This window comes from Canis lupus, chromosome 24 (genome assembly GCF_011100685.1).
Source record: "Canis lupus familiaris isolate Mischka breed German Shepherd chromosome 24, alternate assembly UU_Cfam_GSD_1.0, whole genome shotgun sequence".
Taxonomy (NCBI): domain Eukaryota; kingdom Metazoa; phylum Chordata; class Mammalia; order Carnivora; family Canidae; genus Canis; species Canis lupus.
The window spans coordinates 13791037-13805092 of NC_049245.1; the positions used below are offsets into that span (position 1 = coordinate 13791037).

At 38.8% G+C, this 14056-nt stretch overlaps 1 protein-coding gene across 2 annotated transcripts in view; it reads right to left on the reverse strand.

Annotated features, from left to right (window-relative positions):
• Positions 1-2555: 2555 nt before the first annotated feature.
• Positions 2556-14056, reverse strand: part of PLCB1 (phospholipase C beta 1) — a 669446-nt gene continuing 657945 nt past the window's right edge. Inside the window, exon 32 of one of the 2 annotated variants that reach the window (XM_038571644.1) lies at positions 2556-5863. In XM_038571644.1, the coding sequence (XP_038427572.1) occupies positions 5636-5863 (228 nt within the window). In that variant the 3' untranslated portion in view covers positions 2556-5635. The remainder of the gene's footprint in view (positions 5864-14056) is intronic. The other variant, XM_038571645.1, reaches the window with a different exon arrangement.

Consider the following 14056-nt stretch of genomic DNA (forward strand, 5'->3'; position numbering starts at 1 on the left):
ATTTTCACCAGTAGAGTGCTAGAAGTAATAGTGTGCCAGTTCTGAGTTTAGACTTCAAGAGGCCTGAACACTCGTTTTTTTTCTCCAGATCCAGCCTCTGACATGTGAAAAAGACATCGCTAGCCTGCATGAGGGTAGAAAAATCATACAGAGTGGAGCCATGTCAGTCCAGTTGTTTCAGCCACAGTCCCAGACATGTGAAAGAGTTCATGTCAGCAGCCACCAGCCAAGTCACAGCTGCCTGCAGATGTACACATGAGCCTCACTGAGCTCATGTCAGCCCAGCCCAGATCTGCAGAAACATCCACCTTCCCCTAGACTCACAAAGAATAGAAAATGATTGTTTAAGATGCTAAGTTTTGGTGGAATTTGTTATGCAGCAATAGATAATTGATACAGGATGCTATAAGAGCACACATGGTGAGGCCTGACAAAAACTTGGGTGAATGAAAAAGGGTTTTAGAGGAAGTAACACTTATGCTATAAATCTAAAGATGAATAGAAGTTAGCCAGGGAAAAGAGAGAATCTGAGTGTATGTGCATTTTAGAAGGGGTTCAAGGGAAAGGGAAACAAAGAGAAAGTCTAAGTAGTTGAGGGAATAGTATTAAAGTCAAGGAAGCAAGATGGCCCATAGGCTGGGATGTGGTATGGGAGAGGAGTATTAAGAGATAAAGTTAGAGGGGCACCTGGGTGGCTCAGTCAGTTAAATGTCTGACTCTTGGTTTTAGCTCAGGTCATGATCTCAGGGTCGTAAGATCAAGTCCTGTGTGGGGTACTGCACTGGGCGAGGAGCCTGCTTAGGATTCTCTCTCTCCATGTCTCTCTACCCCCTCACCCACTCGTGATTTATCTTTAAAAAAAAAGACATAAAGTTAGAGTCAAGTAGGAACCAAATCATGTAAGACCTCAAACATTTATTAAGGAGTTTAGATCTTAGCATGATGACAGTTGGATTCAATAAAGACTTTTAATCCCATTTTCGCTTTTGTATGATCAATCTAGCTATATTATAGTATAGTATAATAGTACACTAGTATAGTGCAGTCTAGTCTAGTTTAGTTGCATGATTTGGGACTAGTGGCATGGAGACCATTTAGGAAAACCTTGGCAGGTGGGACGGGGTGGTGGCATGAATTTAGGTACCAGCAGAAAGGATAGAAAATGAATGAATCTGAAGGCTGTCACGGAGTCAGAATTGACACAATCTGTGATTCACTGGAAGGAGGATGAGAGAGCTGTCAAAGATGATGCTGAAATTTTGCCTGAATTGATACTGCTTTTGTTCACTGACATAGAACACAAAGGAGATGGAGCAGGTTTGAGTGTAACTACAATTTCAGTCGGGGGGGGGGGGCGTACTGTATGTTGCAAATTTTATTTTCCAAGGAGGCCATGCCTGTATGTTTGTTCCGCTCTTCATGTTCTTCATTGCAATCCACTGCCACAGTGAGATGGGGGTCTATGTTTGTTACTTCCTCTTGTCTCTGGGAAGGGGCTTGTGACAGCATCAATGAATGGGGTCCTGCATAAGTGATAGTATGTACCTCTGAGGCTTGGTCATAAAAATTTGGAAACGGCTCATGCCTGGCTGTCTCTCATGAGGCTTACCTTTGGAACCCAGCCACCATATCATGGGAAGGCCCAGGCCATGTGGGAAGGACATATGTGGGTGTTCCAGCCCAGCTGCCCTGCTCATCTCTCAACTGACGTATCATCAATAACCAGACATGTGAATAAATTTATCTTCAGAGGGTTCCAGCCCCCAGCCTTCTGATTTTCCAGTCAAGGTCCTGGACACTGTGGAGTAGAGACACATCATCTTTCTCTGCCTTATCTGAACTCTTGACCTACAAAACTATGAGAGATAAGATATAATTCTTACTGTTTTAAGCCATTGGGTTTTGGGCTAATGTGTAACATAGCAGCAGGTAATGGATATACTGTATATAGGGTGCCTATGGGACATTCTCATAACTCACATGTATACTCCTTTTTTAAAAAACCCAGTGTTACAGGGCATTTGGGGGGCTCTGTGGGTTAAGCATCCGGCTTTTCATTTCAGCTAATGCCATGATCTCAGGGTTGTGAGATCAAGGCCCATGTCAGCTCCCTGCTGGGCACTGGTCTGCTCTGTCTTCCTGCCCCTCCCCCCAAAATAAATAAATAAATAAATAATCAATGTTGCAAAGTCTTTTTATGTCTCATAAGAAAAACTTACATCAAGTACTCTTGTCCGTTTATCTCCACTATTTATTTGTTGGCAAACCTTTGACTGTTTTGCTTTACTTAGCTTCAGTGAAGGAAGGACGGGAGGGTGTCTAAAATGGAAGTAATGGGCAGGTATACCGTCACTCCTGCACGGGGTGGTGGAGTGATAGCGTAATGACAGCTGTGCCTTCTGGCACATACATTGCAGCAGCTAGATTTCTTGTACAGGCGCCGGTGGGCTGTGTCAGGGGGGTCCTTCTGCCCCTTAGTTTGAAGTCTACTCCCACTATCCTGCCAGTCAAAAAAAAAAAAAAAGGCTCTGACATCAAGAAATGACACACCTTGGTTGTGTTAAGAAATTTTTATTGTTTCCTTTGGATTTGTGATGAAAGCACATAAAATTACAAGTGGAAGAAACATCATGCCACAAAATTGCATAGAATTATTACAAAAATGTGAATTACGCATTTTAAATAATTTGAGATAGAAGAACCAGAATATGTACACTTTAAGAGTTTCAAATACTTTGTCCTATCTTTTATTTTTCTTCTGAAAAGGCAAAAGTCACAATGTCCAATCCATCACAAACAATATTTATACAGTGCACAAGCGCAACATTACATTCAAAGTAACGCAAGCAATGGCCCTTTCTTTCAGAATTATTTAATGACTGCTTATCTATTACAGGAGCATTAATTAATGTATGGTGATGTTAAAACGTTCAAATGAAATGTTGAAAACCAAAAAGTCACGGCATGTCATTAGAATTTTGAAAATTGGTGTTCACGGCCAAAATCACGCTATTTGCAGTAGCGTAAGGGTATCAGAGGGGCACAGTCTAATTTACGACACAGCTCTAACTCTCTATTATAGGAGAAACCACGGTACAGAATTTCACACATTCAACACAGAACAGGGCAAATACAGAAAGGCACAAAACTGCACATCATATAGACCCTTTTTCTTTATCTTACTCTATTTCAAGTAATATTAATATTGTTAAATGATAGTATCCTTGTAGTAGTTTCAATGATGCAAGATGGACAGTGTTATGCACTACCGCACGACTGCAAAAAGTGTCATTGTACAGATATAAAAATGTGATTACGGTAAATGGCCAAATACAAATGTATTGCAAAATGACTAGAGTCACTAAGAGAATGAAGTCCAACTACCAAAACAGTTTTGTGTAAGTCAGAGTTTTTCCACTTCTGTCTTTCTCTGGACTAATATGTGATCCAATGTTCAATAATAATTATCATTGTGTTTGGTTATGATTGCTATTATTAGTTCATTCTTCTGCAACATTAGACAGTCTGTGATTTTATTTATGATAATGTAGCTTTCAATTGTGCCCATTCTTGCTTCCTTACGATTAATGCCTTTCTTTCAAAGTGCAAAAGTAGTATGATTTACAAAAGATTTCTCTTTCAGTGGAAGATAAATTTTATTAAGTGTCTAATCAATAGACATGTCCTTCAGATCAAAATATAATAATCTCCAAAGAGGTTGGGATTTTTTTCCCCTTGTGTCTTGCTAGATGTGTTTTTTTTAATCACTCTTGCCTAATGTTTGAACTAAGCCTTCATTTTGATTAAAACTTAATTGTGACCTCTACTTATTGCTTAAAGTTAAATAAAATAATTTGCATAAAAATATTAAATTCTTGAAACACAATTTTCAGGACACAACTAGTTTTTGCATTTTAAAATGTTTCGCTAAGCTACAATCAGACAGGTTTATTTCAAAGTAAAATAAAGCTGTGAGTGTCTTTCTTTAGCACGTTAACTTTAATGTTCTTTGTGTTACTCTCTAAATTATATTTTCCTCTATATAATTATTCTCTCTTACTTAGGTTCTTTCAATAATATTTTTGATCAGTTTTACCATGATATAATTTGTTTTTCTTGTGCCACCCAACATAGAAACTTAATAAAAAGACACAGTTAAGTGAATTAAATGTACATAGTAAATATATAATGAATTTTTTTACGTTAGAATAAAATTGAAATCTGCAGACTTAAAAATTATGAAAGATATTAATAAATTTCCATATTGCTGTCCTATACAGTTTTGCATATTCTATTAAAACAAGCTTAACATCTGATACTTAAAATCCAGTTTTTGATCCTGCAAAATATATATCAAATTCATATTCTAAGCTCTAAATCTACCTCAACTTGCATCAATAGTTCCATCAACTGTTTCTTAGAATTTCAATATCATTTAATAGCCACATAATATAGATAGATGTTTGATCATTTTCTTCTCTAGGTGTTTATCCCTGAATTTGGTGTTAAGTCTTGTGGAAGAGACTTGGGTCATTGCCAATTAAAAAAACACACATCTACATTTATATGCATGTAGGAGTGTGTGTATGCACTTACATGGCTGTGTGTGTACATATATACATGGAGATAATATATATCATTTATATGTGGGTCTGTGTATTCTCTAGATAAATATTCAATCTTTATCTCTATAGTAAAAATAAATGAACCATAAAAAATGTGAGACAGCAAAATAACCACAGGAACCTCTTTACTCTGATTGAATCTCTGCTCAACATACATCGGCTCAACTATTTTTATTCAACCAGACAGACTCTTTGTAGTTATTAGTAATCTTAGACCAACAACCAATGAATACTCAGACTTTGAGTGCAAATAGTCAACTCAGAAAGCACACTGCCTGGAAGTGTGTGGCCAATTTGCTCAAGCAACCAAATATGTTAGCCATATTGCTAAGTCTTGGGATAGCTTCACTGGGCAAGGCTACAGTCAAGTGACTTTTTTTTTTTCAAGAAAGAAAACCAACTTATTTGAATCACTATGGTATCTAATAAAGCCATGTCAGCAACAAATACACTGATGCCTCTATGATAAATAAATTAGCAAACTGCAAGCCGCCAGTACTTGCAAAGCAAAGGATAAAACAATTTAATATGCATGTTAACTTGAAGATATGGTAGTTGAGGGGCAGTTAGGAAAACAAATGCTCAAAGTTGGCTGTTGGATAGTGTTAAATAGTGCTATGCATTTCTCAAACTATTTTTATTACTTTGAAATACTTTACACCAGAGCTTCAAATAAAAACAGGAGTTTGATTTTCTTCAAAAAAAAAGACACTGTCCTTCATTAAATGTCCCATGGAGTCTGGAAGTTTCCTGCTTTGAATTTACTATTGGAAAGAAAACAAAAATCCCACATACATGCACTCTCTACAAGTAGACCTGCAGTAGTGTTCACATAATGCATGGAGCCTGGGCATGAGGATGTTTGCATGGATCCTTCTAGAACTCTCCATTTTGTGTGGATTTTAGGCGAAGGGATGCTTCTCAGGAAGATGCTCCAGGGCAGTGATATTTGTAGTCAGAGAGAGTTCGATGAAGTGGCCATGCATGCTTTGAAGGCCTGGCAGGGACAATCACAGAGGAGTATCAAACTCTTTTCCTGGGTTGTCTCCCTCTAGCTCCTCACTGGAGGGAGGCTTGTGGTTCAGTTTTCCAGGGTCTGAGGCCAGGGATGGAGGGGCAGAACTGTGATTGCTCTCTTCACTGATCTTCCCTTTCATGGCTTCCTGCACAAACTCCAAGATCTCCAGGGGCAGTCTTTTGAACTTGTCTTGGTACTCTTGCTCCAAGTCCATCTGCAGCTGGGAGACATCAAGAGAGGAGGATGATTTTAGGTCATTTAGTTTTCTATAACCACCCACGGAGAACCTCTTTGGGAGAGATGTACAAAGATGAGGGAGGAATAAATTAATGTAAATACCATCCACTGGTTATCTATAGAGAAGATGTCAAACAGAGAGTTGGACACGTCACTTGTCCATAGCTGAAAGTCAAGTTCAGGTTATGTGTGGCTGTAATAGGGCTAAAGACCTGCAACCGTATAAATACATCCCCCCCCCCCCACACACACACATACACAGGCACAGAGGTGAATCTTTTTGAAAACGTTTACAGAAGTAATACACAATGATCTGAAGCTCTTAAATTGAAGGGATTGGAAGCTACTGATAGCTGGGAGTGCCAAGGTCAGCCATACATCAGACTGGGGAGAGGGAAGAGGTGGCTGGAGAGGACGGGGGAGCTCTGAGTGGACTTCACGAAGCGAGGCTTCATCCAGGGACTGGGAAGCCAACACTGAATACTTCTAGAGAGGAGCTCAATGAGTTTTTAAAAAAGATTTGTTTAGGATAAGAGAAAGGGCATGGGGAGTGCAGAGGGGGAGAATCCCCAGAGGACTCTTGGAGGAGCCCATTACGGGGCTCGATCTCACAACACTGACATCTTGACCTGAGCTGAAACCAAGAGTCAGATGTTTGATTCTGCCCCACCTCACGCCTCTCAATGCATTTTTATGAACTGAACGTACTCCTGTAACCAACTTTAACTTCTGTTTTGACTTCTATTATCACCTCTTTGAATCTTTTCTTTTCATTCTAACTTTATTTGCCTTGTAAATTGCTTTAGCTATCCTATAAACTCTTTTAATTTATCTATTTAATGGTCTGGATAATGCCCAGACTTTTAAAAGTCACGGAACCCTTTCTTCAAGTACAGACTTAAATGGAAACAGTAATCATAAAACCAATGAAAGCTGGGTGTCTTCCATGGCTGTGGGGAGGAGCAGGCCAGCAGTGGGTGCTGCCTGCTGGAAAGCTCTGCTGCGCTAAGTCGCCATCAAAACCCAGAATTTTATTTTATTTTATTTTAAAGATTTTATTTATTTATTGAGAGAGAGAGAGAGAGCCTGAGCAAGGAGAAGGGGCAGAAGGAGAGGGAGAAACAGACTCTCTGCTGAGCTCGATTCGAGCCTCCATCCGAGGACCCTGAGATCATGACCTGAACCGAATGTAGACGCTTAACTGATTGAGTCACCCAGGCACCTGAAATCCAGAATTTTAAATAAAATTCCCTTTTCTTATTGAATGGTAAGCAGGGAATCTAGTCTTAGAAACAGCATGCGAGACTAATGCTTTTTCTGCTCTTAGCTCCAAGGCAGCTTTTCTTGAGACATGTCCTTTAAGAGGAAGAATTCTAAGGATTTTTTTTTTTTTTTGTGGTTCTCAAATTTTTAAGATTTGTGCACACAAATCACCTGGGACCCTGACTTTGTTTCTGATTCAGGAGAGCTGAGTGGGGTCCAAGATCCTGCATACCTCAGTGGCTCCCAGGTAATGGCAATGAGGCTGGTTACTTTGGGCACCCTGCTTAACTTCCTGTCCTGCTTCAACTCTGGACTCCTTATTCTACTTTTTGTCTTGATTCTGGCTAGATGTTCTCCATTGGAGGCTTCTTGCAGTCTCTGCTGCTGCTTTCCCTGCACCTGGACCATCCAGGGTTAAGACAGTGCTCGGGGCATCTGTCCCTCGGTGCTGTGACCCCATTTCCTTACTCATATTCTGGACAGTGTCAGCAGCATGAGGAGAACACCCTCTTTCGTTCAACCCCTTTGCTCTTTCTTTTATGCTAGAGAAATTCTGCCAAGAGTTAGTTATATAATATAGTTCCATAATCTCTCATTTGCAGTTCTAAAACCCCTAAAGATCTGAAATCCAGAACTTTTTTTGTCAATTTGTGGCAAACACATAGACATTAATTGATATAAGGTTATTTATCATCCTTATGCATTTCACTGAATGTGAATAACTATGCATGGTACTATAGGCTTATCAATTTGTATGACTATGAAGATGGCCAAGCACCCCTCTAGAGTATTATGCTCACAGTATATGCATTATATGTCACTTTCTAAAATCAGAAAAATTATTAATTCCAACAAGCAATGACCCCAACAGTCTCACATAATGGATTATGGATCTGAGTTACCTTTTTTGTTTTTTTCTCCATGTCAAAAAGTGCCTGATAAAAATGACTCGGCCTAAGTATTGAAAGTCAACTATTCTTCCCAAATATAAAATGTAGGGTATTTACGAACATATTATGCAAGCATATGAATTCTAATAAGCCAAGGAGGAAATGCACTATGAGAAGGGCACTCTTGGGGCTCTGTGATTGACATTGCTACAATGGAGCAAAGGCACCTTCACACACAGCTGCTCCCTCCCTGTTGGGAACAGGTGAGCCATTGAAACATCACAGACTAGAGGACAACGGCCGATTCTTTCCCAGGTACCTCAACAATTTAGAAGGGAATGGAGCTTTTACGGTAGTGAAATCTTAAGCTGGTGTTTGGCAGTTCTCATTAACTACCATCCAGGTGTCATCATTGATTTGTCTCAATATTAATTCAGCAATGCATGCTGTTCAAGTTTGGTTTCTAAGGGGATACAAGGAAAGGAAGAAAAGCAAGGGATTTCACATTTAAGAAACAGTAGATTATTGTTTTCCTTTAGGTCACTGTTGGAAACCTTTAACTTTAGACATGTTGTATATTACCTAGTGGTTCAATTTATCTTAGGTCAGTAGTAGACAAGACCCAATGGTGCTAGATAGAGCTGTTTCCTTTTTTAAAATTTTTATATAAGAAAGAATCTGAAATGTGAGACACTGTCAAATACCTAAAGCTAACATTTTTGAATAATTTTTAATAATCTAATTTTAAAATAATCTAATTTTAATAATTATGATTCTACACCCAGTTCTAGCGTTTAAGGTCTTTCCCTGGCATGCCACAAAGCAATGCCCTAGGACACCAGCTGAGTGTCCCATAATTTCACTCAGTTATAATATTATCTATCTGGAGATAGCATCAGGTCCTAACAAGTTCAGAGCTCAGTCCTATAAGGCTGTCCCCCACTTTCACTTCATTTCAGATGTCAGTTGCAAGTCCAGTTTGTCACCTGTGATTCTAACTGAATATAGATTGGCCATTCCAATGATCCCCTCATTGGGTTTGATTAATCTGCTACAGTGGCTGGCAGAACTCAAATATTTTACTTACTAGATTACAGGCTTCTTATAAAAGAGTGTAGCTCAAGAACAGCTAGGTGGAAGAGATACACAGGGCAAGGTATAGGGAAAAGGGTGTGGAACTACCATGTTCTTTGAGCACCAATCTCTCTGGATCTCCTTCCACATGTTCACCAACTCAGAAGGTCCTCAAACCACATCCCTTTGGGTTTCCATGGAAGCTTCATTAGGTTGGCATGGTTGATTACATCATTAGCCATTGGCTATTGATTCAGCCTCCTGGCCACCTTATCTCCCTGGAGGTTAGTGTTGGGACTGTAAAGTCCAACCTGCCATGGCAAGTTAGTCCAACCCTCCTGGCAGTCAGTCCCCATCTTTAGGTTACCTAGGGCTTTTTGAAAAGTCATCTTATTAACATAACAGAGGACACCTTTGGTTGCTCATCATTTAGGAAATTTCAAGGGTTTTTTTTTTTTTAGGAAATCTGTGCCAGGAACTGGGATGAAGACTGAATATGTATTTCTTACTATAAATAACAATATCAGGGGTGTGGGGCAAGATGGCAGAGGAGTAGGGTCCCCAAGTCACCTGTCCCCACAAACTTACCGAGATAACTTTCAAATCATCCTGAAAACATACAAATTCAACCTGAGATTTAAAGAGAGAACAGCTGGAATGCTACAGAGAGGAGTTTGCACTTCTAACAAGTACAACTCGTTTTTTAGCCACTTTGCACTGAGCAAAATGACTAGAAAGAAGAACTTACCACAAAAGAAAGAATCAGAAACAGTACTCTCTGCCACAGAGTTACAGAATTTGGATTACAATATGATGTCAGAAAGCCAATTCAGAAGCACAATTATATAGATAATGGTGGCTCTGAAAAAAGCATAAAGGATTCGAGACTTCATGACTGCAGAATTTAGATCTAATCAGGCCAAAATTAAAAATCATTTAAATGAGATGTAATCCAAACTGGAGGTCCTAATGATGAGGGTTAATGAGGTAGAAGAAAGAGTGAGTGACATAGAAGACAAGTTGATGACAAGGAAGGAAGCTGAGGGAAAAAGAGAAAAACAATTAAAAAAAAAAAAAAACATGAGGAAAGGTCAAGGGAAATAAATGACAGCCTCAGAAGGAAAAACCTACATTTAATTGGGGTTCCAGAGGGTGCCAAAAGGGACAGAGGACCAGAAAGCATATTTGAACAAATCATAGCTGAGAACTTCCCTAATTTGGGGAGGGAAACAGGCATTCAGATCCAAGAGATAGGAGAGGTTTCCCCCCCGACTAAAATCAATAAAAACCGTTCAACACCTCGACATCTAATAGTGAAACTTGCAAATTCCTAAGATAAAGAGAAAATCCTTAAAGCAGCAAGTGACAAGAGATCCTTGACTTATATGGGGAGAAATATTAGATTAACAGCAGACCTCTCCACAGAGACCTGGCAGGCCAGAAAGGACTGGCAGGATATATTCAGGATACTAAATGAGAAGAACATGCAGCCAAGAATACTCTATCCAGCAAGGCTGTCATTCAGAATAGAAGGAGAGATAAAGAACTTCCAAGATAGTCAGAAACTGAAAGAATAAGCGACCACCAAAGCAGATCTACAAGAAATATTAAGGGGGACTCTGTAAAAGAAAGAAGATGTCCAAAGAAATAATCCACAAAACAGGGACTGAATAGGTATTATGATGACATTAAATTCATATCTTTCGGTAGTAACTTTGAACGTGAATGGGCTTAATGACCATCAAAAGGTGCAGGTTTCAGACTGGGTAAAAAAGCGAGACCCATCTATTTGCTGTCTACAAGAGACTCATTTTAGACCTAAGGATACCTACAGCCTGAAAATGAAAGGTTGGAGAACCATTTACCATTCAAATGGTCCTCAAAAGAAAGCAAGGGTGGCAATCCTCATATCAGATAAATGAAAGTTTATCCCAAAGATTGTAGTAAGAGATGAAGAGGGACACTATATTATACTTAAAGGATCTATCCAACAAGTGGACTTAACAATCAAGAATATTTATGCCCCTAATGTGGGAGCTGCCAAGTATATCAATTAATAACCAAAGTTAAGACATACTTAGATAATAATACACTAATACTGGGAGACTTCAACATGGCACTTTCTGCAAATGACAAATCTTCTAGCACAACATCTCCAAAGAAACAAGAGCTTTAAATGATACACTGGACCAGATGGATTTCACAGATATTTACAGAACTTTACAACCAAACGCAACTGAATACACATTCTTCTCAAGTGCACATGGAACTTTCTCCAGAAGAGACCACATACTGGGTCACAAATCAGGTTTTAACCGATACCAAAAGATTAGGATTGTCCCCTGCATATTTTCAGACCATAATGCTTTGAAACTTGACCTCAATCACAAGAAGAAATTTGGAAGAAATTCAAACATGTGGAGGTTAAAGAACATCCTGCTAAAAGATGAAAGGGTCAACCGGGAAATTAGAAAAGAATTTAAAAGATTCATGGAAACTAATGAGAATGAAGATACAACCATTCAAAATCTTTGGAATACAACAAAAGCAGTCCTGAGAGGGAAATACATCACAATACAAGCATCCCTCAAAAAATTGGAAAAAACTCAAATACACAAGCTAACCTTGTACCTAAAGGAACTGGAGAAAGAACAGCAAATAAAACCTACACCAAACAGAAGAAGAGAGTTAATAAAGATTTGAGCATAACTCAGTGAAATAGACATCAGAAAAACTGTAGAACAGAGCAACAAAACCAGGAGTTGGTTCTTGGAAAGAATTCATAAGATAGATAAACCACTAGCCAGCCTTATTAAAAACAAAAGAGAAAAAATTGAAAAAAAACAAAAAGACTCAAATTAATAAAATCATGAATTAAAAAGGAGAGGTCACAACTAATACCAAGGAAATACAAACTATTTTAAAAACATATCATGAGCAGCTATATGCCAATAAATTAGGCAACCTAGAAGAATTGGATGCATTTCTGGAAAACCACAAATTATCAAAACTGGAACAGGAAGAAATAGAAAACCTGAACAGGCCAATAACCAGGGAGGAAATTGAAGCAGTCATCAAAGAAGTCCAGAGCCAGATGGCTTCCCAGGGGAATTCTATCAAACGTTTAAAGAAGAATTAATACCTATTCTACTAAAGCTGTTCCAAAAGATAGAAAGAGATGGAATACTTCCAAACTCATCCTATGAGGCCAGCATCACCATAATTCCAAAACCAAAGACCTTACCAAAAAGGAGAATTATAGACCAATATCCTTGATGAACACAGATGCAAACATTCTCAGCAAGATACTAGCCAATAGGATCCAACAGTACATTAAGCAGATGATTCATCATGACCAAGTGGGATTTATCCCCGAGATGCAAGGCTGGTTCAACACTCATAAAGCAATCAACATGATAGATCATATCAACAAGAGAAAAAAACAGGAACCGTATGATCCTCTCAATAGATGCAGAGAATATATTTGAGAAAATACAGCATCCATTCATGATCAAAACTCTTCAGAGTGTAGGGATAGAGGAACATTCCTCAGCATCTTAAAAGCCATCTACAAAAGCGCACAGCAAACATCACTCTCAATGTTTCCCCTAAGATCAGGAATACGACAGGGATGTCCACTCTCACCACTGTTATTCAGCATACTACTAGAAGTCCTAGCTTCAGCAATCAGGTAACAAAAAGAAATAAAAAGCATTCAAATTGGCAAAGAAGAAGTCAAACTCTCCCTCTTTGCAGATGACATGATACTGAACATAGAAAACCCAAAATACTCCACCCCAAGATTGCTAGAACTCATACAGCAATTCATCAATGTGGCAGGATACAAAATCAATGCCGAAAAATCAGTGGTATTTCTATACACTAACAATGAGACTGAAGAAAGATAAATTAAGGAGTCAATCTTATTTACAATTGCACCCAAAAGCATAATATACCTAGGAATAAACCTAACCAAAGAGGCAAAGGATCTATACCCTAAAAACTACAGAACACTTCTGAAAGAATTTGAGGAAGACATCAAGAGATCGAAAAATATTCCATGCTCATGATTAGAAGAATTAATATTGTGAAAATGTCAATGCTACCCAGGGCAATTTACACATTTAATGCAATCCCTATCAAAATACCATGGACTTTCTTCAGAAAGTTGGAACAAACCATCTTAAGATTTGTGTGGAATCAGAAAAGACCCCAAATAGCCAGAAGAATATTGAAAAAGAAAACCATAGCTGGGGGCATCACAATGCCAGATTGCAGGTTGTACTACAAAGCCGTGATCATCAAAACTTGTGGTACTAGCATAGAAACAGACACATAGATCAATGGAATAGAATAGAGAATCCAGGAATGGGCCCTCAACTCTATGGTCAACTAATATTCATGAAAGCAGGAAAAACTATCCACTGGAAAAAGGACAGTCTCTTCAAGAAATGGTGCTGGGAAACTTGGACAGCCACGTGCAGAAGAATGAAACTAGACCATTCTCTTACACCATACACAAAGATAAAGTAAAAATGGATGAAACATCTAAATGTGAGACATGAATCCATAAAAATCCTAGAGAACACAGACAACACCCTTTTTGAATTTGGCCACAGCAACTTCTTGCAAGATACATCTATGAAGGCAAGGGAAACAAAAGCAAAAATTAATTATTGGGACTTAAGATAAAAAGCTTCTGCACAGCAAAAGAAACAGTCAATAAAACTAAAAGACAACCTAGGGGGATCCCTGGGTGGCGCAGCAGTTTGGCGCCTGCCTTTGGCCCGGGGCGCGATCCTGGAGACCCGGGATCGAATCCCACATCGGGCTCCCTGCATGGAGCCTGCTTTTCCCTCTGCCTATGTCTCTGCCTCTCTCTCTCTCTGTGTGACTATCATGAATAAATAAATTAAAAAAAATCTTTAAAAAAAAAATAAAAAAAAAAT